The 25754-nt window shown below is 41.0% G+C and overlaps 1 protein-coding gene across 5 annotated transcripts; it reads left to right on the top strand.

Annotated features, from left to right (window-relative positions):
• The first annotated feature begins 248 nt into the window (after positions 1-248).
• Positions 249-25643, top strand: LOC306712886 (myosin-binding protein C, fast-type-like). Of its 5 annotated transcripts, XM_079182345.1 has the most exons (30): positions 329-365; positions 4888-4908; positions 6387-6407; positions 12759-12779; positions 15332-15400; positions 15567-15715; positions 15806-15923; positions 16037-16085; positions 16279-16338; positions 16465-16628; positions 16764-16896; positions 18467-18591; positions 18731-18836; positions 19350-19516; positions 19794-19959; positions 20093-20199; positions 20298-20327; positions 20440-20582; positions 21516-21675; positions 21819-21923; positions 22019-22207; positions 22325-22459; positions 22703-22870; positions 23003-23091; positions 23677-23872; positions 24056-24195; positions 24369-24528; positions 24683-24819; positions 25042-25228; positions 25516-25643. In XM_079182345.1, exons 1-30 carry the CDS (start codon positions 344-346, stop codon positions 25539-25541), a joined length of 3363 nt encoding a protein of 1120 aa, XP_079038471.1. In that variant the 5' UTR covers positions 329-343; the 3' UTR covers positions 25542-25643. The 5 variants fall into 5 exon arrangements, with proteins under 5 accessions (XP_079038472.1, XP_079038473.1, XP_079038474.1 ...); XM_079182346.1 differs by lacking the exon at positions 12759-12779 and having other exon boundaries at positions 249-365; XM_079182347.1 differs by lacking the exon at positions 6387-6407 and having other exon boundaries at positions 272-365.
• Positions 25644-25754: the final 111 nt, after the last annotated feature.

Genomic DNA, 25754 nt, shown 5'->3' with positions numbered 1-25754 from the left:
TCATCTCATCTCAGTGTACTCTATAGTTCCGAGGTAAACATTAGGGTTAGCCAGGGTTAGCCAGTTCATTGTCTCATCATAAATGTGTAAGAGTTCTTTCACCACCACACTCACCATCTTGTCTCTCCACCATATCACGCTCTCTCTCAGAGTGCTTCTCTTTTTAAACTCCTTAGGGGTGTCGTCAGTGTCTCACGCGCTCCTCTCTCACTGGAGGGTGTGGGCGACTCGAATGCCAGAAGAGATTTGAATAACAGAGAGAGAGAGAGAGGGAAGAAATAAAAGGAAAAAGCACCACAAGCTCTCAGTCTTGCAGCAGCAAAGCGGAGACACAGGAATAACCATGCCTGAGCCAGTCCCTGCAGGTATGCAGATACTTTTCGTGAAAACATAATTCATTTTAATTAGTTTGGAGACTGAGCTACAGTGGTAATGTTGATGCTTGGATTTGGGTTGCCTGGCTTGGTTGGAGATATTTCTTCTTGCAATAGTTATATACTACTTATATATCTGAGGATATAGAACGATATGGATTATATATAATGTCAGATTTCTTGATAAAAAAATATTGTATTGTGGTATATTTCTAAGATCAATTCATTATTCCTCATGTTTATGTAGGGTGTGATAAAAAAAAATAAAACGATCTGATGCAAATGAATATATTTATATTTGGTTTTGAAGAGGAGATTGGATGTATGATGGAGCATGATGCCTGCTGTTATGGTGTAAGATACAAACAGATGAAAGTTGATTAGTTTAATATTCAGTCTAACATACTGGCAAGATTTAGCTTGAGGGGCATAAGTCTCCCAAGTTACTTCCAAGTTACCCCCATGTGACCCACAGAAGTGTTTTGCAGCCCAAGTGAAGAAAACAAAAAATATCAGATGACCTCAACGCGTACTGTAATATATTCAATTTCATTTCGTAGACAGTTTCACTCCTCCTCATCTGAGAGCAGAAATAATATTTGTAAACATTATTATTATCATTATTAGTATTATTGTAAAACTATAATAAACTGAATATAATGCTTTAATGTAAAATTAGATTTAAAAAAAAAAAAGTTACAATTTTGATATCACAAAAGTGTTTATTTGTATTTCTGATTAGAGTGTTTATGTGTCTCTTGCTGCTAAAGGTTCATGTGGCATTTAAATGACTGTGGCTAGATAGAATGGGCATCTCATAAAGACACACATTTTGCCTGTTTGGCTCCTTGTTAATATCTGCCCATGAAGAATATTTTAAAGTCCATAAACTATCACATAACCAGCTGCTATGACATCAGCCCGGAGAGAGCGACATCATGTTTAAAAGCTTCCACAAACAGTAACTACAGCAGGTACAGCAGGTAGCTCTGCTGCCTGCAGCTATATGTGTACTATTTCTGTACTGTGCAGAGGGCCAGCTTATGTTTCATGGTAGCTACTGTCGCTGACTAGTTCCATGTACTTTACAGAAGTTAATACTGAATTACAACAGTTTTTGATGCTTTTTAACAAAATCCAACATAAGTGGGCAAATTAACATGTAAATGATTATATTAAACTTGACCCACCGGTATTTTCATAGAAATGTGCGTCGTAAAATTAGATATTATATTTAAAAAAAGCAAACACAAAGTCAAATTTGGTTTCATATTATTTTGCATATCAACTTTCCTTTTAAGATAAAAAAAAGATAAATATATAAAGCTTGCTTCTCCCATAAAACATGTCATCTGGCACCCACGGGTGAATGCTATTTTTCTTTAATGGTTGTTTGTCCTTTGTGGAGCCACCTGTCCTCCAATTTGTCCCTGTGTGGCTCTAAATCACCGTGGCAGACAGATAAGTGAACGTCATAGCCGATGAGTCTGTGCGAGGAGTTGAGTTTTACAGGCCAAGATTGTGGGAAGAGTGTTGAGCCCAAACCCCTTCATCTAATTTCTTCACCGCCCATGTTGCAATAGTGAATGTAATGGGCTTTGCTGGACGTGTTAGCACATTACTCCTAAATCGTCCTGAGGATTATTTGGTTATTCTTTTCTGTATCTGTGCCCCCGCTAATCATTTCGCAGATCTAAGCTCGGCCCTTTTTATTTATATCCCAGAAACATTACCAGGCACTGCTTTTATTTACCATATACAGCCACAGAGTTAATCCATGTAATGTGGATATGATCCCACTTTCCTTACTGTGTGTCAGCACTTCCCACCGTCGTTCCAAGCCAAATTGGGGGTCGGATAACCAGCCAGTGTGATTTAAACAGCTCAACAACTATATGCGTCATACGATCCCACGAAACCGAAGTGGCAGCATGTTCATCCTGAACTTACAGTCTAACACCACTTATTTCCCCATGAATTAGGTCTGTATTTACACACGGGATGAGTTGAAATGTTTTCTGTGCTGCTTCAATTAGCAGCCGGATCCCGCCCTCAGCTAACAGCTAATAATACTCTGCAATAACCCGTGACCTTTTCCACTCCCTTTTATTTCTCATGAGCTCATAGAGTTTCACACATCCGAGCATATTCGATTTTGGTTGCAACCCCCTTGCAATCCCATGTTAAATAAATCATTCCATCTAACATAAGAAATCGATCGCTTCCATCCAGAAAGTTCTGTCACGGTCATCAGGCCTGACGCTCCCTCCTGAATGTGATGTTCCATAATACTCAATCAAGCACATGACAGTTTTCTTGTCAGTGGTTGGAAGCTATGGTATGATTCATGGTCGCAATCCCTTTCATCATTGTGACCTGAAAAAACACTATGAGGGCAAGTTGAACCATAACTGTTCTGAGAAGTTTATCCATCCATGTCCCAACCCTGACATGAAATGATGGAATTTATTATCTCTCGGATAATAAACCACGCATAAAGGCACAGCCTAAAATCCAATATAGAAACAGAAGAGCCCGTCACGAATAATCAAACAAAGGTTTAATACTAGTTCCTACCTGCCGTCTTTGCTATTTCAATGATGATTATTGACGGGAATTAACAGGAAAGACACACAAAATTTTCCACCTGTAGCTCGCAACTATTAACACCTTCATTTAGTAGCCTTAAAATACCATACGAAAAAATGATGTACATTTACAGACACACTTGCAACTGTATGAAATTGTGTTGTTTATTCTTCTAACGTGAAGACTGGACTTGTCTGCATCTTTCTATCATCAGTAAATTAAGTATCAACATGTGATTTTAAACACAAATATTTTGTCTGATATTGTTCTTTCCATTAAATACATTCCGCAGCTGAACCTATCACTTCCTTTATTCAAAACCAAGACAACAGTGAATGAAAGTAAAACATTTGAAATGATGAATCTGTAGACATTTTTACATGAAACACTAAAATTGTGCTTTATATATTCACTCAAATAAAAGTTAGTTCTTATAGCAGATGAAAACTTTTAAATGATGTGCTCCTCAGATATCTTTATAAACGTTGACGCATGCTGTCTGAAGACACCCAGACATAAGGTCAGACTGCCCCATACCATTTGTTTTACAGTCTGTAAATCAGGCTGTCAGTGGTAAACACGGAGACGTAAACAAACAGTGAGGTACCTGCAGTACCTAAACTGAACTCCAGAATATATGTAAGATAGAGGAACTTATGCAGAACTCATTATGCTTCCAGAAGTATACAATAATGAACTACAGAGAGCTTGTTTACATACACTAACACAATAAGGAACAGGGTGAAAGAAAGAATTCTCCCACAAAGAAACCAAAAAAAACAGTATATCAAATAAAAATCTACAACAACTTCGCTAACATATGAAACCATGGACAGTCTCTGAGGGGGACATTTAAACTGTGAGGAACAGCTGTGCAGAAGTTGATTACCATGCCGGATCAAAAAACCTGTTGGAGATGATCAAGGCTCTCACCCCAAGTGGATTGACTTAGCAGATGCTAATGCCGATTTACCTTCGACGGAGGTGTTACAACTTCTCACGGGAAGTGTGAAGTATTTACACCAAAGTCTTTGAGTTCACAATATTTTTCTTTTTTGTAAACGACAAAGTAACATGCGTGTACTTGTTTGGTTACTTAATTAAGAGTTCGGAGACTTGAGATATCAGGACGCAGGTGGGCGCAGTCTGCCTACACTGCTGTGTGAGAAAGGATACATAATGTTACGTGCATTACGACAGAACAGAGAGACAAAATAGTAATTATAACTTGAATACATATTTTAACAAGTTATTTAAGACAAACCTTAAGTGACCAGTAAAAGCAAGCAAGGTCAAGTGGGTTGACTATTCAAGGAAACTTGAAAGAACGTGGCATGACTTCAGGGAGGTCATAAGACACCGTCGCTGGCCTTTAGCTGCAACTGCAGTTGCCCTCAGGGAGATACCCGAGGAGTTGGGTATATAATATGCATCTATTTCAGTTGAGAAATTCCTTTTACCAGATTTAGGCCTCAACAATCCCACCCACATCTCTCTGCACTCGAATCAAACTGAGTGTTTCTCCTCCTCTATTGCTCCAATCGGGCCGCGGAAACATTTCTCACCAACAGGTGAAGGTGGTACAGTGAATTTATAAAATAAGCGGGTGATGAAATAATCATCGCTTTGCTGACATCCGGGTCAAGACATCCTTTTAAAGATGTGTGCCAGAGGCTATGCGGCTTAATAGAAATGTCATGGTGGCTGTCTCACAGAATGTGTATCATCTTACCTGGTCGGTAGTAGGCCTATTTTAGATTTAAGGACCAAGATTAGACCAAGAAAAATATGGATCAAGATCCATGATCACTTAAAAGTATTTCAGATAAAAGAGGGCATCCCAAATAACGTTACACAGATATATTGTTAATATGTGTACAAATACAGTTTCTAATCATCTCGTCATTCTGTTTCTAATTCTCAGCTAAACCGGAGGAGGGGCAGGGTAAGTCAGCTTCTCCACAGCATTTGCCTACTGACCTTTTGTGGGCCATCACATAGTGAATTAATTATAGCTCTCACATTTGAATTTTTCGCTCACATATCATGTCAACTGCCCGTGTCCAGCAAACACAGTCCCTGACTCTGAGGGTGTGTAATCAGCATGCACCATTCTTCATTGAACTTTGAATTGAACTCGTGGATGCCAGCATATGTTTCTATATGTTTACCTTACGGCAGTTCCACTGAGAATCTAATGTACTAATGTGTAGTGTAGATCATCAGGTTACTGAAAGCGGTCGACTCAGCTGTCTTCAAACGATGTAACAGCACACAAGCCGTATTTCAGTGTGGTCATGTGATACCGGTCTGGATTTTATGTGTTACACACTGAAACAATCTGTTTGCTCAGCTGTTGTATATGGGCTACCACGGTATTACTTTTCATTGTATGTCTCACAAAAATCCGTTAATTTTAGCCCCAGAGGAGCCAGCTGAACAGCTAGGTGAGGGACAATGATTGTCTTTCCCCCCCCCCCTTTTTTTGTGACTTTTATTCAGTGCATTCACACGGCGTTATTATGTGACATGGAGTGGGTTTGATTTGAGTGTTGTGCATTTGAGCTAATCAGTCAGGGTAATTATCTGAATAACGCGGAACAAGTGGTTTTGCTGTAGATAATAAGTTGAACAATTACTGAGTCAACACGATAGGCCTGTAAGTCAATCACATCACATGAGACAACATGAAGCCGCTGAAGGGGGATAATGCAAATATTATGCCACTTTCATTCAGCGCGTTTGTGCTTCTTAGCGAGCTCACAGCATGCGTCACATGTGAAACGACGTCTCGAGTGTGCGGCGTGTGGCGACAGATCTTATTTCCTCAGTTTTATTGTGACAATCTAATGTCAGAAATCAGCAACGTGATGTCATGCACTCTGCACATGTTTGTAGCATACAGTGTGTCACAGCAACGTGTCAATCCATGTCTTTCTGATTTGCCGTCTTGTGTTGATGACCTGCCGAATGGGAATTAATGTTCTTGTTTCCTTTTTGGTGTTTTTTGAGTGGAAGAAAAACGATTTCGATTTTTGAGTTGTTGTTTAGCATGTTGGACAGACATTATTCATATGTCTGTGGCAGACAAGACAGGCCATATGTGTGGATTAATACAAACTGACTAACAGAACAACTTGATCCATTTTCCACATCTGTGAACGCTCACGATGACCTTTGGGTTACAGTTCACTGTGGGCATGTGAAGTGTGATCACATCTCTGTAAGTGTTCTGTTTACATGTTGTGGTTTCCAATCACTTAACCATGAATTTTATTTGCACCGCTGAACTGCAGCCAGAGAAAGATGGTATAGGCACCTCTTAGTGTCAGAGAATGATACAATGTTTCTATTAACTTTTGCCTCAGCACCCTCAATTATGACTAGATATAGTAAATAATTACAGCCATTCGTTTTCTTTAGATGCGCTCCCCGCAGACGGAGGTAAGAAAGAATCCTGCACTTTGAATGTTCTGGTTCAATATGTCCGTCTATATAATCCATCCAATGTATTCACATATAAGTGCATACATGTGCCTCTCAGTGTGAAAATGACACTATCTGCACGACTGTTCGATTGTGAGAGCTCTTTCACATTTGGCTCAGGTGACCTGCACACCGTTTTGTTATGTGTTTCTGAACACCCCAAAAATACATGATTTATTTAAATTATTTAAATTATATAAATTATTAATATGCTCGTCAGTGAGTGATATGCTGCAGTGACATACATTAAATAGCAAGATTAAAAAAAACGTCATGTTGAATGCCTTATTTGTTTGTCATCACTGGACTGATGTATACATATACTTTACAGTATATGCTTTGTGTGAACTTAACCTTGGTTTGGTTTTACATTATTTGCAACATCACTTCTGAAATGTATGTTGTATATCCAGGTACAGTATAAAAGCATATATTGCATTTTAAGTTGTGGTTTCTGGGTGTCTCTACCATAAGTGTATGTATTTGTAACATATATATTTATTATTGCATGTAGAAACACTAAATGTGTAAAAGGAGAACAAGTCAACTTTTTATTAAATGTGATGGTGGACGGTGCTTCTGTTCTTTGTTCATTGGTCTCTGTTGCAACTGTACGTGATCTGCTACAAGCATTTGCTTACTAGTTGCTTTTTTCAGTTGAGCTTGCTTCCTTGTCTGCAGCAGAATCAGAAGCTGATGGGGATGGTAAGGAAAGAGCAACGTTTATATTGACGTTTAAAGTATGCTTTGAGTGTTTTATGTTTATGTATAATTTTGGTATTATGTGCGAGTCAAGACGTCACATAATATACATGAAGTGTTAAGTGGACCTCTTATTGTTTGAAATATTTTGATTATTTCAATTTGGACTGAAATTAAGGAAAACTGTTCAAAGGGCTTTTTACAGAAAAACATAAAATAAAATGTGGTTTCCATAGTTGTATTTAAGCCATCTTTGGCTTATTAAGTGAAAACACGGTTCTTACTTTGCTCTGTAGAGAATCTTTACATTTTCTTCTCATTGTTGACTCACAAGTTGTTTTGTTAGTCTCTCTATGCAGTGGTTTGTCACAGAGCTGCTGGCGAGATCCTAAATGTAATATAAGTATGCAGGGTGGCTCCGCTTGCTTCAGGCCTCATATCTTACAGATCTCATGAAAATCCCTGCGAGAAAAAAACCCTCAGAGCTTGCAACTTCGTGTAGCTCTGCAGTAGTTAGCCTAAGACAAAGCCACACCTCAGGCCTACAACAAATCCTCCGCTGTGTAAAAGAGGAAAAAAGGTGTGACCTAATGTGGTCTCATCTGCAGTTTAGTGCGTAATGTTATCCTCGTCTCATTCACCGCTGATACATCTCACTGACAAATTATGCTGTTCATATCCTTTTAGCTGTTCAGAATCCCATTCAGGAAATTTAATTCAACATGTTAGCGGTTCGGTAGCATGGCCATCAGGCACGCCAGGCTTAATCCAAAGACGGCAGCTGAAGAAAGTTCAGAGGGAAACCTGAGGACACTATTCTTTGGTCTGAACTCTGCCCAGTCTAGATGCCAGGACATCCATATCCAATTTTAGCCATGGCAACAGGCTTATACAAAGACTAACCTGCCATAGGTGTATAGTTTGGCCAGAGTTGTATTAGTCTCAGGGTATCTTGAGAGGGAAATGCGACAAACTTTTATACAAAGTATTACATTCATAACACGTCATGGTCCTAAACAAAAAATAAAAAATAAACTAAATATATTTACACTTCAGTGGTGTATTTAGGCAGCCCGGGGTGCACATGCTCTGTATTGGGTGAAGTCATTGCCGTCTTAGTGACAAGCAGCCTTGCAATATCAGTCCAAAAGAAGTAATCATGGTGATTTCAATTCATCACAAGTTTGGTGATTAAAAGTGCAGCAATCAACACATTTGATTACTTTATGTTTTGACTGATAACCTTAACGATCTTGATTCTGTTGTGGTTTGTACTTCACTGTGTGCTGTATTAATGTAATAATTCTACAGAATGATCATTCTGTAATTGCTGTTCACTTGCCTCAAGAGTTTACACAGACTTATGGTACAGTATAACTGCAAATAGTTATACTTCCATATGTTAAACAGGGATGTTTGTTTTTCCCAGCCCAAGCAATCCCTGCAGTGGCGGGTAAGGATGAGCTGGAGGCACAGTTACTGCATGCAAATGTGACGTTTTGAAATGCAGTTGTATGCATCCTATGTGTTGTTATGTATTAGTCAAATATGGCAAATAAAGATGTCAACCGATTGGATTTGTTCGGGCAAAGAATGACCAGACGGATTTTTGAGTATCTAAAACTAGACACGGACTTGCACTGTACAGTATGACTTCAAATAGATGCCAATGTTAATGGAGTATGCATTGTTTACTCCTCTGCACCTTGAATGCCAAATCTTTGATATGGGTTGTAAGTGCTGATGTATGGAGGCCAACAGGTGCACTTGATCTTGCTATACGATTTATTCTTCGCACAGTTAGAGTCCATTAATGCATTCTGGACCTTCTAATTAGTTAAGATACTTTGCTGAAATGATTTTGTGTCACTGCAACGTTTGCCTGCCTGAATACATGAAACAAATCTACTTTGCGTTCTTGCCCTTGTATGTGTTTTGAACTCCGGACATGAAGTGTTTTAATGGACGGATGACTTTGCTTCTGTTCTTTGTTCATTGGTCTCTGTTGCAACTGTACGTGATCTGCTACAAGCATTTGCTTACTAGTTGCTTTTTTCAGTTGAGCTTGCTTCCTTGTCTGCAGCAGAATCAGAAGCTGATGGGGATGGTAAGGAAAGAGCAACGTTTATATTGACGTTTAAAGTATGCTTTGAGTGTTTTATGTTTATGTATAATTTTGGTATTATGTGCTAGTCAAGATGTCACATAATATACATGAAGTGTTAAGTGGACCTCTTATTGTTTGAAATATTTTGATTATTTCAATTTGGACTGAAATTAAGGAAAACTGTTCAAAGGGCTTTTTACAGAAAAACATAAAATAAAATGTGGTTTCCATAGTTGTATTTAAGCCGTCTTTGGCTTATTAAGTGAAAACACGGTTCTTACTTTGCTCTGTAGAGAATCTTTACATTTTCTTCTCATTGTTGACTCACAAGTTGTTTTGTTAGTCTCTCTATGCAGTGGTTTGTCACAGAGCTGCTGGCGAGATCCTAAATGTAATATAAGTATGCAGGGTGGCTCCGCTTGCTTCAGGCCTCATATCTTACAGATCTCATGAAAATCCCTGCGAGAAAAAAACCCTCAGAGCTTGCAACTTCGTGTAGCTCTGCAGTAGTTAGCCTAAGACAAAGCCACACCTCAGGCCTACAACATATCCTCCGCTGTGTAAAAGAGGAAAAAAGGTGTGACCTAATGTGGTCTCATCTGCAGTTTAGTGCGTAATGTTATCCTCGTCTCATTCACCGCTGATACATCTCACTGACAAATGATGCTGTTCATATCCTTTTAGCTGTTCAGAATCCCATTCCATCTGCAAGCTATGATACCAGCTCTCTTTTGCCTTTGTCCCTCTGGCAATTTAAACAATGAGAATGGAAACACAGCTGTGGTTTATGTGCAGCATTTATCGTGGAACAATGGCAGCTGTTGCTGCTAACATACCAACATGTCATCTGATTAGATGACACTTTTATTAACAGTATGCTGCACAAGGAAATGGCAAAGAGAGCTCAAGCAGCGAGGTCATCCGAGATATCTTAGTCAGGATATCGATGCCTCAAAACTGCACGATGCTGGGTCATGTTTTATCCTCTATCTGATGGCCATAGATTAAACCGTATATTATAACCGTAAATTGTATATCAGAGCTATGCAGTGTGACTCAGAAGTCAGCCATCTAAAAGTGTCCATGCAACTCAGGTTTTACAAGTGAAATTCAAGAGCTTTTATTCATGTTACAAAGTGTTCTCTCTCAGCCACGGTCTTTCAAGGGCAAAGCTCTGATGCATTGGAAGTCGATCTGGACTGATACGGGGTGGATTGGATGGAGAAGGGTTAGGGATGTGACAAGACACCAGGGAGCTGAGGGAGCTGTAGGCTGCTAGTTCCTTGTGGTGCCCTTCAAATTATATGTGAAATGTCCCTGTACCTGCTGAGCCTGGGGGGCAATCACTGACATTAACAATCGTTTCCCAACTGAGACACAAGTCCATAATCTTCTCCAAAGACTCTTCCTTAAGGTGGCGTGGCTGGTTTGTGTCCTCACAACCACACTGCTATCTTGGGGAGGTTGGCTGATGACCTGAAACTCACCCTAAACTATGACGTGCTAAGCAAAGAGAGGTCAAGCAGACAGGGGGAGCTCACCGTATGTTAAGTTTGGTTACTGCCGTGGATGTCACGTCCATAAATGGCTTGTGTAATGAGTCCTGTCATGCTTCTGGGAAGCTTTATCGCTTCATGGCATTTACGAGTGCACATCGCGTTCTCCGCCTTTCATGAATGTCCTTCACTGCATGTTGGACTCTGCAAGCTCCTCCTGCAGTACAGAAGCATTGGTTGCCCAGAGGGAAGAAAAGGTATACTGTTCTGCAGATGTACCAGACAGAGCTCAGCATAAGCTGCGACACATATAGGGGAAGGAAAAGACAAGCACGTTGGCAGTGCATGATTAGAGGAAAAACTGGAGCATGAAACAAAGAAGTAAAAGGGCTCAGCAAGTGAAAACTCTGCATAATATAAACACCTTGTGGTTGTCTCTATCAGCGATGTGCCTCCCACAGTGGGAGCACAGCTGTTTCTCGTGGGCAAGCTAGGTTTCGCAAAATGCTAATTTTACATGGTGAGGAAATTTAATTCAACATGTTAGCGGTTCGGTAGCATGGCTATCAGGCACGCCAGGCTTAATCCGAAGACGGCAGCTGAAGAAAGTTCAGAGGGAAACCTGAGGACACTATTCTTTGGTCTGAACTCTGCCCAGTCTAGATGCCAGGACATCCATATCCAATTTTAGCCATGGCAACAGGCTTATACAAAGACTAACCTGCCATAGGTGTACAGTTTGGCCAGAGTTGTATTAGTCTCAGGGTATCTTGAGAGGGAAATGCGACAAACTTTTATACAAAGTATTATATTCATAACACGTCATGGTCCTAAACAAAAAATAAAAAATAAACTAAATGTATTTACACTTCAGTGGTGTATTTACGCAGCCCGGGGTGCACATGCTCTGTATTGGGTGAAGTCATTGCCGTCTTAGTGACAAGCAGCCTTGCAATATCAGTCCAAAAGAAGTCATCATGGTGATTTCAATTCATCACAAGTTTGGTGATTAAAAGTGCAGCAATCAACACATTTGATTACTTTATGTTTTGACTGATAACCTTAACGATCTTGATTCTGTTGTGGTTTGTACTTCACTGCGTGCTGTATTAATGTAATAATTCTACAGAATGATCATTCTGTAATTGCTGTTCACTTGCCTCAAGAGTTTACACAGACTTATGGTACAGTATAACTGCAAATAGTTATATTTCCATATGTTAAACAGGGATGTTTGTTTTTCCCAGCCCAAGCAATCCCTGCAGTGGCGGGTAAGGATGAGCTGGAGGCACAGTTACTGCATGCAAATGTGACGTTATGAAATGCAGTTGTATGCATCCTATGTGTTGTTATGTATTAGTCAAATATGGCAAATAAAGATGTCAACCGATTGGATTTGTTAGGGCAAAGAATGACCAGAGGGATTTTTGAGTATCTAAAACTAGACACGGACTTGCACTGTACAATATGACGTCAAATAGATGCCAATGTTAATGGAGTATGCATTGTTTACTCCTCTGCACCTTGAATGCCAAATCTTTGATATGGGTTGTAAGTGCTGATGTATGGAGGCCAACAGGTGCACTTGATCTTGCTATACGATTTATTCTTCGCACAGTTAGAGTCCATTAATGCATTCTGGACCTTCTAATTGGTTAAGATACTTTGCTGAAATGATTTTGTGTCACTGCAACGTTTGCCTGCCTGAATACATGAAACAAATCTACTTTGCGTTCTTGCCCTTGTATGTGTTTTGAACTCCGGACATGACGTGTTTTAATGGACGGATGACTTTGTGTTCTAAAGCATCATGTGCTTGAGTTTATCCGGTTTCCAATCACTTAGCCATGAGTTTTATTTGCACCGCTGAACTGCAGCCAGAGAAAGATGGTATAGGCACCTCTTAGTGTCAGAGAATGATACAATGTTTCTATTAACTTTTGCCTCAGCACCCTCAATTATGACTAGATATAGTAAATAATTACAGCCATTCGTTTTCTTTAGATGCGCTCCCCGCAGACGGAGGTAAGAAGGAATCCTGCACTTTGAATGTTCTGGTTCAATATGTCCGTCTATATAATCCATCCAATGTATTCACATATAAGCGCATACATGTTACAAATTACACTATCTGCACGACTCTTGAATTTGTACATTCTATTTTGAGAGCTCTTTCACATTTGGCTCAGGTGACCTGCACACCGTTTTGTTATGTGTTTCTGAACACCCCAAAAATACATGATTTATTTAAATTATTTAAATTATATAAATGATAAATATGCTCGTCAGTGAGTGATATGCTGCAGTGTCTCTACCGTAAGTGTATGTATTTCTATGTGTTATATTTCTCAACATATATATTTATTTTTGCATGTAGTAACACTAAATGTGTAAAAGGAGAACAAGTCAACTTTTTATTAAATGTGATGGTGGACGGTGCTTCTGTTCTTTGTTCATTGGTCTCTGTTGCAACTGTACGTGATCTGCTACAAGCATTTGCTTACTAGTTGCTTTTTTCAGTTGAGCTTGCTTCCTTGTCTGCAGCAGAATCAGAAGCTGATGGGGATGGTAAGGAAAGAGCAACGTTTATATTGACGTTTAAAGTATGCTTTGAGTGTTTTATGTTTATGTATAATTTTGGTATTATGTGCGAGTCAAGACGTCACATAATATACATGAAGTGTTAAGTGGACCTCTTATTGTTTGAAATATTTTGATTATTTCAATTTGGACTGAAATTAAGGAAAACTGTTCAAAGGGCTTTTTACAGAAAAACATAAAATAAAATGTGGTTTCCATAGTTGTATTTAAGCCGTCTTTGGCTTATTAAGTGAAAACACGGTTCTTACTTTGCTCTGTAGAGAATCTTTACATGTTCTTCTCATTGTTGACTCACAAGTTGTTTTGTTAGTCTCTCTATGCAGTGGTTTGTCACAGAGCTGCTGGCGAGATCCTAAATGTAATATAAGTATGCAGGGTGGCTCCGCTTGCTTCAGGCCTCATATCTTACAGATCTCATGAAAATCCCTGCGAGAAAAAAACCCTCAGAGCTTGCAACTTCTTGTAGCTCTGCAGTAGTTAGCCTAAGACAAAGCCACACCTCAGGCCTACAACATATCCTCCGCTGTGTAAAAGAGGAAAAAAGGTGTGACCTACAGTTTGGCCAGAGTTGTATTAGTCTCAGGGTATCTTGAGAGGGAAATGCGACAAACATTTATACAAAGTATTATATTCATAACACGTCATGGTCCTAAACAAAAAATAAAAAATAAACTAAATGTATTTACACTTCAGTGGTGTATTTAGGCAGCCCGAGGTGCACATGCTCTGTATTGGGTGAAGTCATTGCCGTCTTAGTGACAAGCAGCCTTGCAATATCAGTCCAAAAGAAGTCATCATGGTGATTTCAATTCATCACAAGTTTGGTGATTAAAAGTGCAGCAATCAACACATTTGATTACTTTATGTTTTGACTGATAACCTTAACGATCTTGATTCTGTTGTGGTTTGCACTTCACTGTGTGCTGTATTAATGTAATAATTCTACAGAATGATCATTCTGTAATTGCTGTTCACTTGCCTCAAGAGTTTACACAGACTTATGGTACAGTATAACTGCAAATAGTTATACTTCCATATGTTAAACAGGGATGTTTGTTTTTCCCAGCCCAAGCAATCCCTGCAGTGGCGGGTAAGGATGAGCTGGAGGCACAGTTACTGCATGCAAATGTGACGTTATGAAATGCAGTTGTATGCATCCTATGTGTTGTTATGTATTAGTCAAATATGGCAAATAAAGATGTCAACCGATTGGATTTGTTAGGGCAAAGAATGACCAGACGGATTTTTGAGTATCTAAAACTAGACACGGACTTGCACTGTACAGTATGACTTCAAATAGATGCCAATGTTAATGGAGTATGCATTGTTTACTCCTCTGCACCTTGAATGCCAAATCTTTGATATGGGTTGTAAGTGCTGATGTATGGAGGCCAACAGGTGCACTTGATCTTGCTATACGATTTATTCTTCGCACAGTTAGAGTCCATTAATGCATTCTGGACCTTTTAATTGGTTAAGATACTTTGCTGAAATGATTTTGTGTCACTGCAACGTTTGCCTGCCTGAATACATGAAACAAATCTACTTTGCGTTCTTGCCCTTGTATGTGTTTTGAACTCCGGACATGAAGTGTTTTAATGGACGGATGACTTTGTGTTCTAAAGCATCATGTGCCCAATGGCTCACTTCCAGAGTTCCAGTTCCAGAGCGAGAGGGCAGAAACGGTTTACTTGTTATACTTCCCCCTCTGTGTTTTTGTGTTTTTTGCCAAATGTTGTTGGTTCGTTATTTTGTCTGTATTGTGTTTCATATACACACTGTATGTGCGCAGTCTGTGTGCAGTTGTGATTCCGATTTTTTTCATAATTGTTCGTAAAAATGTCCAAACATTTTACTGTGTCATTTGCACTTTGGTTTGTTGCACACTGAGGACATCGGCAATAACGCTGAAGGGCTATTTTTTATTTATTTTTTTCAGAGTACAAGGGAACTAATGTCTTTCTCCTCTTTTTCAGAGCCCGTGTCGACTGAGCTCAGTGGGCTCTTTGTCGAGAAGCCACCAGAAAGTATAACCGCCGTTGCAGGTTAGAAATGCGAATGGATATAATACGGCATGTAATGAGTCTGAGCTGAGTCTGGGAGCTGTTTTTTTTTTTTAGAGGGATCAAAGGGGTCAGGAAACAGTAGCAATCCATACAGTGTGCTGATTACGTAATGTCATATGACTTAATTGCTGTTTGTGAATGGCAGGAATGGATCTCACTATCATAGCCAAGGTTGATTCGACCACCCTGGCAAGAAAGCCCACCATGAAATGGCTGAAGGGCAAGTGGTTGGACCTCGGCAGCAAGGCTGGAAAACATGTGCAGTTCAAAGAAACGTATGACAGGAATACAAAGGTTTGTGTTAGACAGATAATCTGATTATCTTCCTTCAGAAATAACTAAGACACTGAGAAGTAATTAAGCAATACCGTCCCTCCCCCCCAGATCTATACCTATGAAATGAAGATCATCAAAGCGGCACCCGGAGATTCTGGGGGCTACAGGTGTGAGGTGACGGCAAAAGACAAGTGTGACAGCTCCACCTTTGAGATCTCTGTTGAGGGTGAGTGACAACGGACTCTGGCCTGGCCATGGCTGCTCATAGATTCCATTCGTGCAGATGTTTTGACCTCATTCAGCCCTAATGTGCGTTCTCTGCAACTTCTCTTGTTACAGCTGCAGAGCAGGAGGCGCAAGCAGATATTTTGTCTGCCTTCAAGAGAGCGTAAGGGCACCTGTGTTTGCCTGGATATGTGAATACACAAAATGGAAAAAGCATACATAGACTATATACTGTATATAATGTGTTTTTCAGCACAGGTGGTAGATGACAGTATAGTAAATTGATTCAGATGGCATGCCTGATCCTGATTACACTGTATGCTTTGTATACTGTACGTCTGTTTCCGTACAAACAGGGATGGTGGAGAGGACGACGGAAATCTGGATTTCAGTGCTCTGCTGAAAGCCGCGAAGAAGTGAGAAGCTGGGCACAATTTGGTTTGCCAAGATATCGAGCACACAATACGATTGTTTCCTTGAAGAAAGAAAGTGTTGCTTCTCCAGTCCCAGTTGCATGCCTGTCCCTTTCTCTTGACTAACAGGAAGAAGGTAAAAGAGGAACCAGTGATTGACGTGTGGGAATTGCTTAAGAGTGCCCATCCGAGCGAGTATGAGAAAATCGCCTTTGAGTATGGCATCACTGACCTGAGGGGCATGCTGAAACGCCTGAAAAAGATGAAGGTCGTCGAGCCAAAGTATAGCGAGGGTAAGTCAGATTTAACCTCAGAGGATGTGGAGAGGACAGCAGGGGAGGGAAACCATGAAACTGGACAGAAGGGAGGTTTTCACGAACTGATGAGTTGCTAATTCTTCATTTGATCATTTCTGTCCACAACCCCAGCTTTCCTGAAGAGACTCGACGCTTGCTACTCGGTGGAAAAGGGCAAGAAGATTGTCCTGAGATGTGAGGTGGTCGATCCTGACATGCAGGTCAAATGGTTGAAGAACGGCCAGGAGATCAAACCCTCAGCCAGGTACATTCTTAAAAGCAGAAGCACAGGTGCACACACGCACGCTGAGTTAAAAGTGTGTTGGGCTGTATCATATTAATTCATGCTTAGATGGACTTGAGCCACAAAGTCATGCTCATCAAAATTTATTTTTAGACAGTCATGAGGAGCCTCCCATGGGGTTAATTAAAGGACCAGTGTGCAGGATTTAGTGACATCAAGCGGTGAAACATGACGGTGCAACGAGGGTTTTCCAAGAAGACGACACGCTCCCTATGTAGATATGAAAGGCTCATAAGCTAACAAAATCACAACCATTGTTAGTTTCAGGGGATTATACACTAATGGGAATATAATGGATATTACATTCCATTTCTGCCAAAATATTCCCCTAAATCCTACGCGCTGGCCCTTTAAATTAAGCAAGTCTCACTGCCAGGACATCGTATGCCTTATGTACACCAATGCAGATACACCCCCACATTTCTACGGTTGAAGGTCTGGATGTGAGAAAACAACACAACACTAATGCATGAGTGCCATCTTTGAGTGTATGTCAATGAAGTCAAGCCCAAAAATAAATAAAGACACATGGTTAGGGGCAATAGGTTGTCTTTTATTACACAAGCACTTATCAATAATAGGCGGTTCAGTTCCCAAGCATGACATCAATTGGATTAAGGACAGGTTTGGATGAATGTGATCCGCAAAGTCAAATACACAGAGAGAAAGTACTACAAAGAGGTACGATGCAATGAAGCTACAATGACACAAGCAGCTAACACTCTTGAAAACCCTAAAGCGGAGTGCTTTGGCTCAGGTTTTAAAAAAGGGAAGCAAATATAGGAAATATGTTATGAAAAAAAACATTAATACACTAAAAAAGCAGCTGACAACCAGTGCGCATGTGTGCAAAAAAGGCTCTGAAATGATTGCTTTATTCTCCAAAACATCAAAATACCAATCACAAACGTACCAAAATACCAAACACTATACAATGTGTAATATAGAATAGAACACAAAAATAAAAGGGAGAACCAAAACTAGATTAACTCAATTAAATTGTCGGCGGGGGACCACTAGCCTCGTCCGCGCAGTGAGTATATTTACCACTTGTCATGGAGAATGAAAAGCTACACCTGCATGCCTCACGTATGCAATATAGATTACGAATTACAAACTGTTAATACAGTCTTTAAATTGTACTTCAAGCAGTCTGTGAGTTGGGAATTTCAAGACCAAACAATAAACATACCTGTCGCACGTGTTTACATTGGCATTCACCACCAATCAGGAAGTGGTAGGACCCCAGACACCAGCAGCTGCCCGTGACTATGCCTGTGCGTATATATGTCCTGTAATTTGGTCAGTCATTTGGTTCACCCGCCCAACACACCAGTTTGGCTACACATTAAATAGGTCTGTCAATCTTTCAACAACAAAAAAAAATAGGCAACATCACCTTAAGTTAGGCCTACATTTCAAATAAAACCTAAACTATTTTTTCTCAGTATGATTATTTGAAGATATTTGTGCTAAAATATATCACTGGCTTGATAAAGGAATACTGTTAATCTATTTGTCACTTTTCAAGGTACATCATGGAGGCAAACGGGAATGTCAGAACACTCACCATCGGCAGGACGACCCTGGCTGATGATGCTGCATATGAGTGTGTGTATGGAGACGACAAGTGTTTCACCGAGGTCTTTGTCAAAGGTGCAGCATCTTTTCTTTTTGACAGTTCATCAGCAATAAAAAAAAGGACGTAATTCATGTGAGGTTGTAAACCTCGTGGCAATAGCATTGAGTTCCTCCTGAATGCATGGATCATGACGTCCCTCTCTGCTCTTCCCAGAGCCCCCTGTGACCATTACCAAGCTGATGGATGACTATCATGTGGTTGTTGGAGAGAGAGTAGAGTTTGAGATCGAGGTGTCGGAGGAGGGCGCCCACGTCATGTGGTTAGTATTTCTACAATTTAGCAATAATGGCTCAATCAAGTTTGGGGTGAAATAAGGCCTGCTGTTTCCCCAGTTTCCGTCCGTAATGTTGTGGGAGCACGACTATCTTTCTTTTACTCAGTTCTAGATTATGAGGATGTCATCAACAGTACTGTATGGGCTATACATGAATCCACCCCAACTCTAAAACACTTCGTAACTGATGTTTAGCCTGCTGTTATGGTACTCGTGACTGCGCTCTTTGTCAGTGTGGGCTGGCCTTCTCTATGTACAAGTTGCATCGTTGTCTTTTGTTTATTAAACATAGACAGAATAAACACAGACTTTTTAAAAATGTCCCATTGATGAATACAACAATATGGAAATAAATATTTTCCAAAGCATTTTTTAGCAGTCATTGAACGGTGGCAACATCATAGCACGTCCTGTAAATTTACATCAGACATTAAGTATTAAAAACATTTAGCAGTGACTTGTTTCAAAGAGATGTGCTCATTGTTTATTATTTTCCAGGTTCTTTGAGGATATAGAGCTTCAAAAAGAAAAAGACTCCAAGTATCGCATCAAGAGGGATGGATTTAAGCACGTGCTTATCATCCAGGAGGCTGGGCTGGAGGACATCGGAATGTACCATGCTTGGACAAACGGGGGCCACACCAAAGGAGAGCTGGAGGTGGAAGGTACCACTGGATGTTTTGAAAGCAGATTTTATTTTATATAGACTTGCTATATTTAGTCTGGGTTTTCTGTCATTTAAATGCAGTGCTGAGGATGCAGCTGCATTTAACTGCTGGCCCAAGGTCTTAAAGCCTCTCTTTACAAACAAACTACCAACTCATGGCAGTGGGTGTCAAGATGTTGCAATCATGGCCCTTATTCTCCCTCCTTCCCCCTACCTGCATACTCTCCTCTCTGCAGCCTGAACTGTTCTCTTGTGGTTTCCAATGTCTTATTCAGAAAAACAACTGGAGGTGTTGCAGGACATTGCCGACCTGACAGTCAAGGCAACAGACCAGGCTTTGTTTAAGTGTGAGGTGTCTGACGATAAGGTCACAGGAAAGTGGTTCAAAGACGGAGTGGAGGTCTTGCCAACCGAACGCATCAAAATGTCTCACATTGGAAGGTACAAGGACATAAGGATATATTCAAGTGCATGTTTAGGATATTTGTCATAACTAAGGCTCAAACACATCTTGCATTTTTTGCCTGTATGTCATTTTTTCCTCGCGCAATATCTTCTGTGTTGCTTGTTTCAGGTTCCATCGTCTGGTTATTGATAATGTGAAGCCAGAAGATGCTGGAGACTACTCATTTGTTCCTGACGGATACGCTCTGTCAATTTCTGCCAAACTCAACTTCTTGGGTGAGAAAGAAAAAATGATTACAAAGGTGCTATCATGGATGCATTAATCATCAGCAGCCTACATGATATTGTCATCTCCTTTTTTATTCCCAAAACAGAAATTAAGATTGAGTACGTGCCAAGACAAGGTAGGTAGCCTTGCATTACCTCACTTCACAAATATTTAAAATCTCTTTTAATCGTCATATCTCAAAACCAGTTCCTCATGCACTCTTACTTTGTATGTTGTACATCAACCAGATCCTCCAAAGATCCACCTGGACACCACCGGAAACATGGTCTCACAAAACACCATCATTGTGGTGGCAGGCAACAAGCTCCGCCTGGATGTGGAGATCTCAGGAGAGCCAGCACCCACCGTTGTGTGGACGAAAGGAGATCAAGTAAGTATGTGACAAGTAAAGGGGTCATCACTAAATGAATGTTCATTTCGGTTTGTATAACTTGTCATGAGTGGGTGCATTTACCAGAGACGAGTCATCTGGAAGGCATAACTTAGCTTCAATATGACAGGAAAGAAATGATGTTTCCAAAATGACCACTTGCTTTTTCACGTCCATGATGTTGGAAGGTCAGACTAACCTGTTTGTGCAGCGTGGCCTGTTTCTAATTATTATGCTGTGCTCTTTATCTCCTCTCCCTCTGTATCTGTGTCACTCGGCTTCAGTTAAATGCCACTTCACCAGAAAACAAAACTGCTGTTCTGTTGAGATATGGCCCAACCAATGGGAATGTTTGTGCCCACAGGCAGTTAGGGGGCAGAGGGGTGCAAAAGAGACTGCCCCTGATGTGTTCGGTCAGAGTGCCAAAATACCCTTTTTGAAAACAGGATATGTCTGTGTCCTAGTGGGACAACTGTTTCACATCACGATAATGTTTTGGTGACCACTGGTAAGCTAAAGTGCTGCCAGAGTCTCCCTCTGGTCAACTCAAATGTCTCATGAATGTCCTTTTGTGATTTCCCCCGAAGCCTCTCTGTTTTCGCCATGTGCCGCTCTGCGTGGCTTTTAGGGTGAACCCTGCTTCTAACCTTTGTTTAATTTTCACACCTCCACCCCAGAGAGTCTTTGCACAACCCTGACGAAAGAGAACTGTTATACAGACTTTAGTGACAAGCAACCCAAATTTTGGGAAGTTAAAATGTCGCTCTTAATCACTCCTGACTTGTTTAGTTAGCTCTGCTTCACCCAGATGTTGCTTCCTCAAGAAAAAATTGCATATTGCACCTTTAGCACATCAGATGTACTGTGCCGATTTGAATGACTGGTACAAAGTTACCCGGGGCACTTAGACTCTGCAACTTTCCCTTTTGTTAGCAAATTACAGCCACCGAAGGGCGCGTAAAGGTGGAGGCCAGGAAAGACCTGAGCTGCTTCGTCATAGAGGGGGCAGAGAGGGAAGATGAGGGCAACTACACGATCTGTGTTACCAACCCTGTGGGGGAGGACAAGGCTATGCTGTTTGTGAAGATTGTGGGTAAGTGAAGAGCTTATAGTAGAATGGCAACCGGTAGTAACTGATGTGCCGCCATGTGGTTTACAGTTCACCAGTTTCAAATTATTGATATGTATTTTAAACCTCTCTAATGTGCGTTAAAACTAACTGTCATCTTATTTTAGATGTGCCTGACCCACCTGAGAATGTGAAATGCCTGGCGGTGGGAGAGGACTGCGCCAGCATGGTTTGGGACGTCCCTGTATTTGATGGCGGTGCACCACTCAAGGGTAAAGGATACATTTTGTCTGAACCTTTTCATATCTAATGCGCTATAGGGTTTCTGGGTGTCTTAAATTATCTTTCTGTTTTTCTCTCCCATCAGGTTATCTCATGGAGAGGAAGAAGAAGGGCTCCTCAAGATGGACAAAGCTCAACTTTGATGTGTATGAATCGACTTCATATGAGGCTAAGAGGATGATTGAAGGTGTTATGTATGAGATGAGGGTGTTTGCTATCAACAGCATTGGCATGTCTCCGCCAAGTCTCACCTCCAAACCCTTCATGCCGATTGGTACGTATCGCAGCCGTCTTCGCTGAGTCTTCCTTCGCTTCCTCCCTCTGTGCGGGGGGTCCTCATCTTCTGTCACCCCGCTGATTCTCTTGGTTTCTCTCTTCCTGTCACCCTCAGCCCCGACTAGCGAGCCGATACGTCTGTCAGTGCATGATGTGACAGACAGCACGTGCACTCTGAAGTGGCTCGCCCCAGAGAAGATCGGAGCTGGAGGCATGGATGGCTACATTATTGAATACTGCAAAGACGGAGGTGATGAAACTAATAGTTCTGTTTAGAAAAGTCTGAGCATTCACTGACAATTTAGCAACATTCTTGAATTAAATTATAACTTAAGGGTATGTGTGTGATAGCTGAATTTATTTTTCAAAACGGCACAGGTTTATGTCCATAATGCTCTCACAATGTGTAATAAAGAGAACAAAAGCCTAACAAGCAACACGATTGAAATCCCACTCACTGTGATTTACTGCATGTAATTCTCTTTTATTTCAGACACTGAGTGGGTGGTGGCAAACCAGGAACTTTGTGAAAGGCAGGGATATGTGGTGCGTGGCCTCCCCGTGGGAGAGAAGATCGACTTTAGGGTGGTGGCAGTAAACATCGCTGGACGCAGTCCTCCAGCTCTGCTGGCACAGCCCGTCACCATCCGTGAGATCGTGGGTGAGTCAGTCAGGATGAGTTGTGAATAGATACGAGTCAAAGAGCACCTCATGTTGAGTTACAGCATTTTTAGAGCTTGCTGTGGTTTGTATAGGCAAATGCTTCACACTACAATTTCTTGTCATGCTTTAGAGTATCCTAAGATCCGCCTTCCTCGCGACCTGAGGACAAAGTACATCAGGAAAGTAGGCTCAAAGATCAACCTGACCATCCCCTTCCAGGTTAGAAACAAACCTAATGTTTCATATTTTGCATGTGAAGCTGTGTTACGATGTACTAAAATATACCATATGAGAATAAATACAAGTGAGATATACTTAAACAAATATAGGCATTTATGGCTATTTACCTTTAAAGGGGGGCTGTGTACAGGTGTTACTGCAGATCCTATTTTATACAGCCTTTTGTGGCTGCAGAGGGAGCTGCATTGAAGAAATGACATCTCTGGTTCCACTGCATCGATTTTGATATTCTTTTTTAATGTCCACCGTTAGTCAGTGTTATAGGAGTTCAATGCTAAATTGGGGGCATACATTTTTTATGAGTAAAGCCCAATTACATTTTTTTCAACAATACTATTTGACCTTTTTATGACCCAGCTTACTTTAGAGAGAAACTCTTTAAAAAAAGCAGATTCTCATTTTCCTGTAAATCAGTAGCTTATAACATACACAGTGGCTATGTGCCGTATTTTGTCAGCTAATATATTACCATATCCCTCTTCAAAGTGTACACATCACATCCAAAAAATAATTACGAGGAAATCCTTTTCATCCTGAATAATGGGTCGCTTTTGTGTCTTATAGGGTAAGCCACGTCCCGTCGCAACCTGGTTCAAAGATGGTAAACCCATCGACCCCACGGCGGTCAGCGTCCGCACCTCAAATGTGGACACCATCCTCTTCATCCGCGAAGCAGAGAGAGACCACTCTGGAACGTATGAGCTGGTGCTGAAGATTGAGAACATGGAGGACAGAGCCAGCTTTGTCCTCAGGATTGTGGGTAAGGTTGTCAGGTCTCTGCAACTGTGGACGACCGTTTCTACTTTATCTCTCCGTGTCCGCATTACAGCGAGAACTATTCATTTAAGAAAAAAAATCTATTTGAAGAAAAACACTCCTCTCGGACGATCTGAAATTCATCACAACTGAAATGAAATTAACATCCGACATTTATTCCATCCAGATATACCTGGACCTCCCCAGAACGTGAAGGTGACAGACGTCTGGGGCTTCAATGCCGCTATGGAGTGGCAAGCCCCCAAGGATGATGGCAACTGTGATATTTCTGGATACACCATCCAGAAGGCAGACATGAAGACTAAGGTGAGAGAGGAAGCGGTGGTAGCGTTTCAAACTTAAAGTGGATCAAAACTATAGTCACCTGCTTTCAGGGCCTGCAGCTCAACTATAATGCTGAGATTACCTCAAGCCAGTGTTTGACACTTGGTTTATTCTACATGCTCAATTTGTGGTTCACCTTTTTTCTCTCTTTTCAGGAATGGTTCACTGTTTACGAGCACAACAGACGGCCAAACTGCACAGCTTCAGAGCTGATCATGGGCAATGAATACATGTTCCGCGTCTTCAGTGAAAACCTCTGCGGCCTGAGCGAGGAGGCGCGCGTAAGCAAGAACACGGCCGTCATTGCCAAGACAGGTGTGTGTGTGTCTGTGCGTGTACAGTGCAGTATGTGTTTGTAGTGTGAATTGCATTTAATACCATCATTGGAGGTGTCAAGTAAAATGTGCCATGCCAGCTATGATTTATGGGGGTTGACCACGTTTGCCTGCCCTCCCTCCCTTCTCCATAGACCTGGAGCACAAAAAAACCACCTTCAAGGAGAAAGAGGTAAACTGTGTGCCCAAGTTTACTCAGCCCCTGGTTGACAGATCCGTAGTGGCCGGTTACAGCACCGCCATCAGCTGCTCCGTGAAAGGCTACCCCAAGGTAAACATGCATGTTAAAATAGCCTGTGGAGCATGAGTCACAGGAGGCGGACAGCGCCGGTTCTCATAAGCAAATTAAAGTCTGAAGTGCCCTGTAAAAGGGATTTGTATGCAAACAGTTGCCTTTCATATCAAACGATGCTGCATAAAAATAAATTCTTCTATCTAAAAATTAGATTTCTTGCACCTGATTATTTACTCATTTGACTTTTTCACGTCTCAGCCTAAGATTGTTTGGATGAAGAACAGGATGATCCTCGGCGAGGATCCCAAGTTCTTGATGCGGAACTACCAGGGAGTGCTGACCCTCAACATTCGCAAGCCGGGCACCTTCGACGCAGGGAAATACTCCTGCAAGGCTGTCAATGAATTGGGAACGGACGAAGTGGAGTGCAAGCTGGACGTCCGAAGTAAGAGCAGAGGGGATGAGAGGTTGGAGGCAGATGGGAGGGGAGGGATGATTGCTAATATGACTGCAAGATGAGTTTCTTTTGTTGGGTGGAATGGAGACGATTAGTTCGTGGTTAGTTTTGATTATGGGGTACACACTCAAAGCTGAAAGCTGACTGTGTTCACAATGACAGCTGCAGCAGAATTGAATTGTTTGAATGTGGATATGAAAAAGCAATACTTGCCATTCAATTTGGGCTTATTTCAACAAAATCTAACTCTTATCATCTGTCCTGTCATCCCACAGTGGCCACAGATCCAGATAAGGTGTGAGACAACCAACAGCAAAGAATGTGAAATGATATGAGCCAAACAGTGAATGAGTACACGCTGTCAAGGGTGAATCTAATAAAAAAAAATGCCTTCTATAAATAATTGTTTATTTTGAATGTGTCATTTTTGATGCGTATTCTTTTTGTCATACAAACATTATTCATAAAAGCTCACAAACCTTCCACACACCCAATCAGGATCTACACTTTTGAA

This window comes from Pholis gunnellus (assembly GCF_910591455.1).
Source record: "Pholis gunnellus genome assembly, chromosome: 21".
Lineage (NCBI taxonomy): Eukaryota > Metazoa > Chordata > Actinopteri > Perciformes > Pholidae > Pholis > Pholis gunnellus.
The sequence above is the reverse complement of the archived record's forward strand: the minus strand, read 5'-3'. Positions and strand labels throughout refer to the sequence as shown.

Excerpts from the sequence above, each read along its gene's own strand:
- LOC306712886 (XM_079182345.1), top strand. The coding sequence starts at position 344 with ATGCCTGAGCCAGTCCCTGCAG. Across the intron at positions 15,924-16,036 it reads CTTTGAGATCTCTGTTGAGG|CTGCAGAGCAGGAGGCGCAA; the intron begins GTGAGTGACAAC and ends CTCTTGTTACAG. Across the intron at positions 22,460-22,702 it reads TGAATACTGCAAAGACGGAG|ACACTGAGTGGGTGGTGGCA; the intron begins GTGATGAAACTA and ends CTTTTATTTCAG.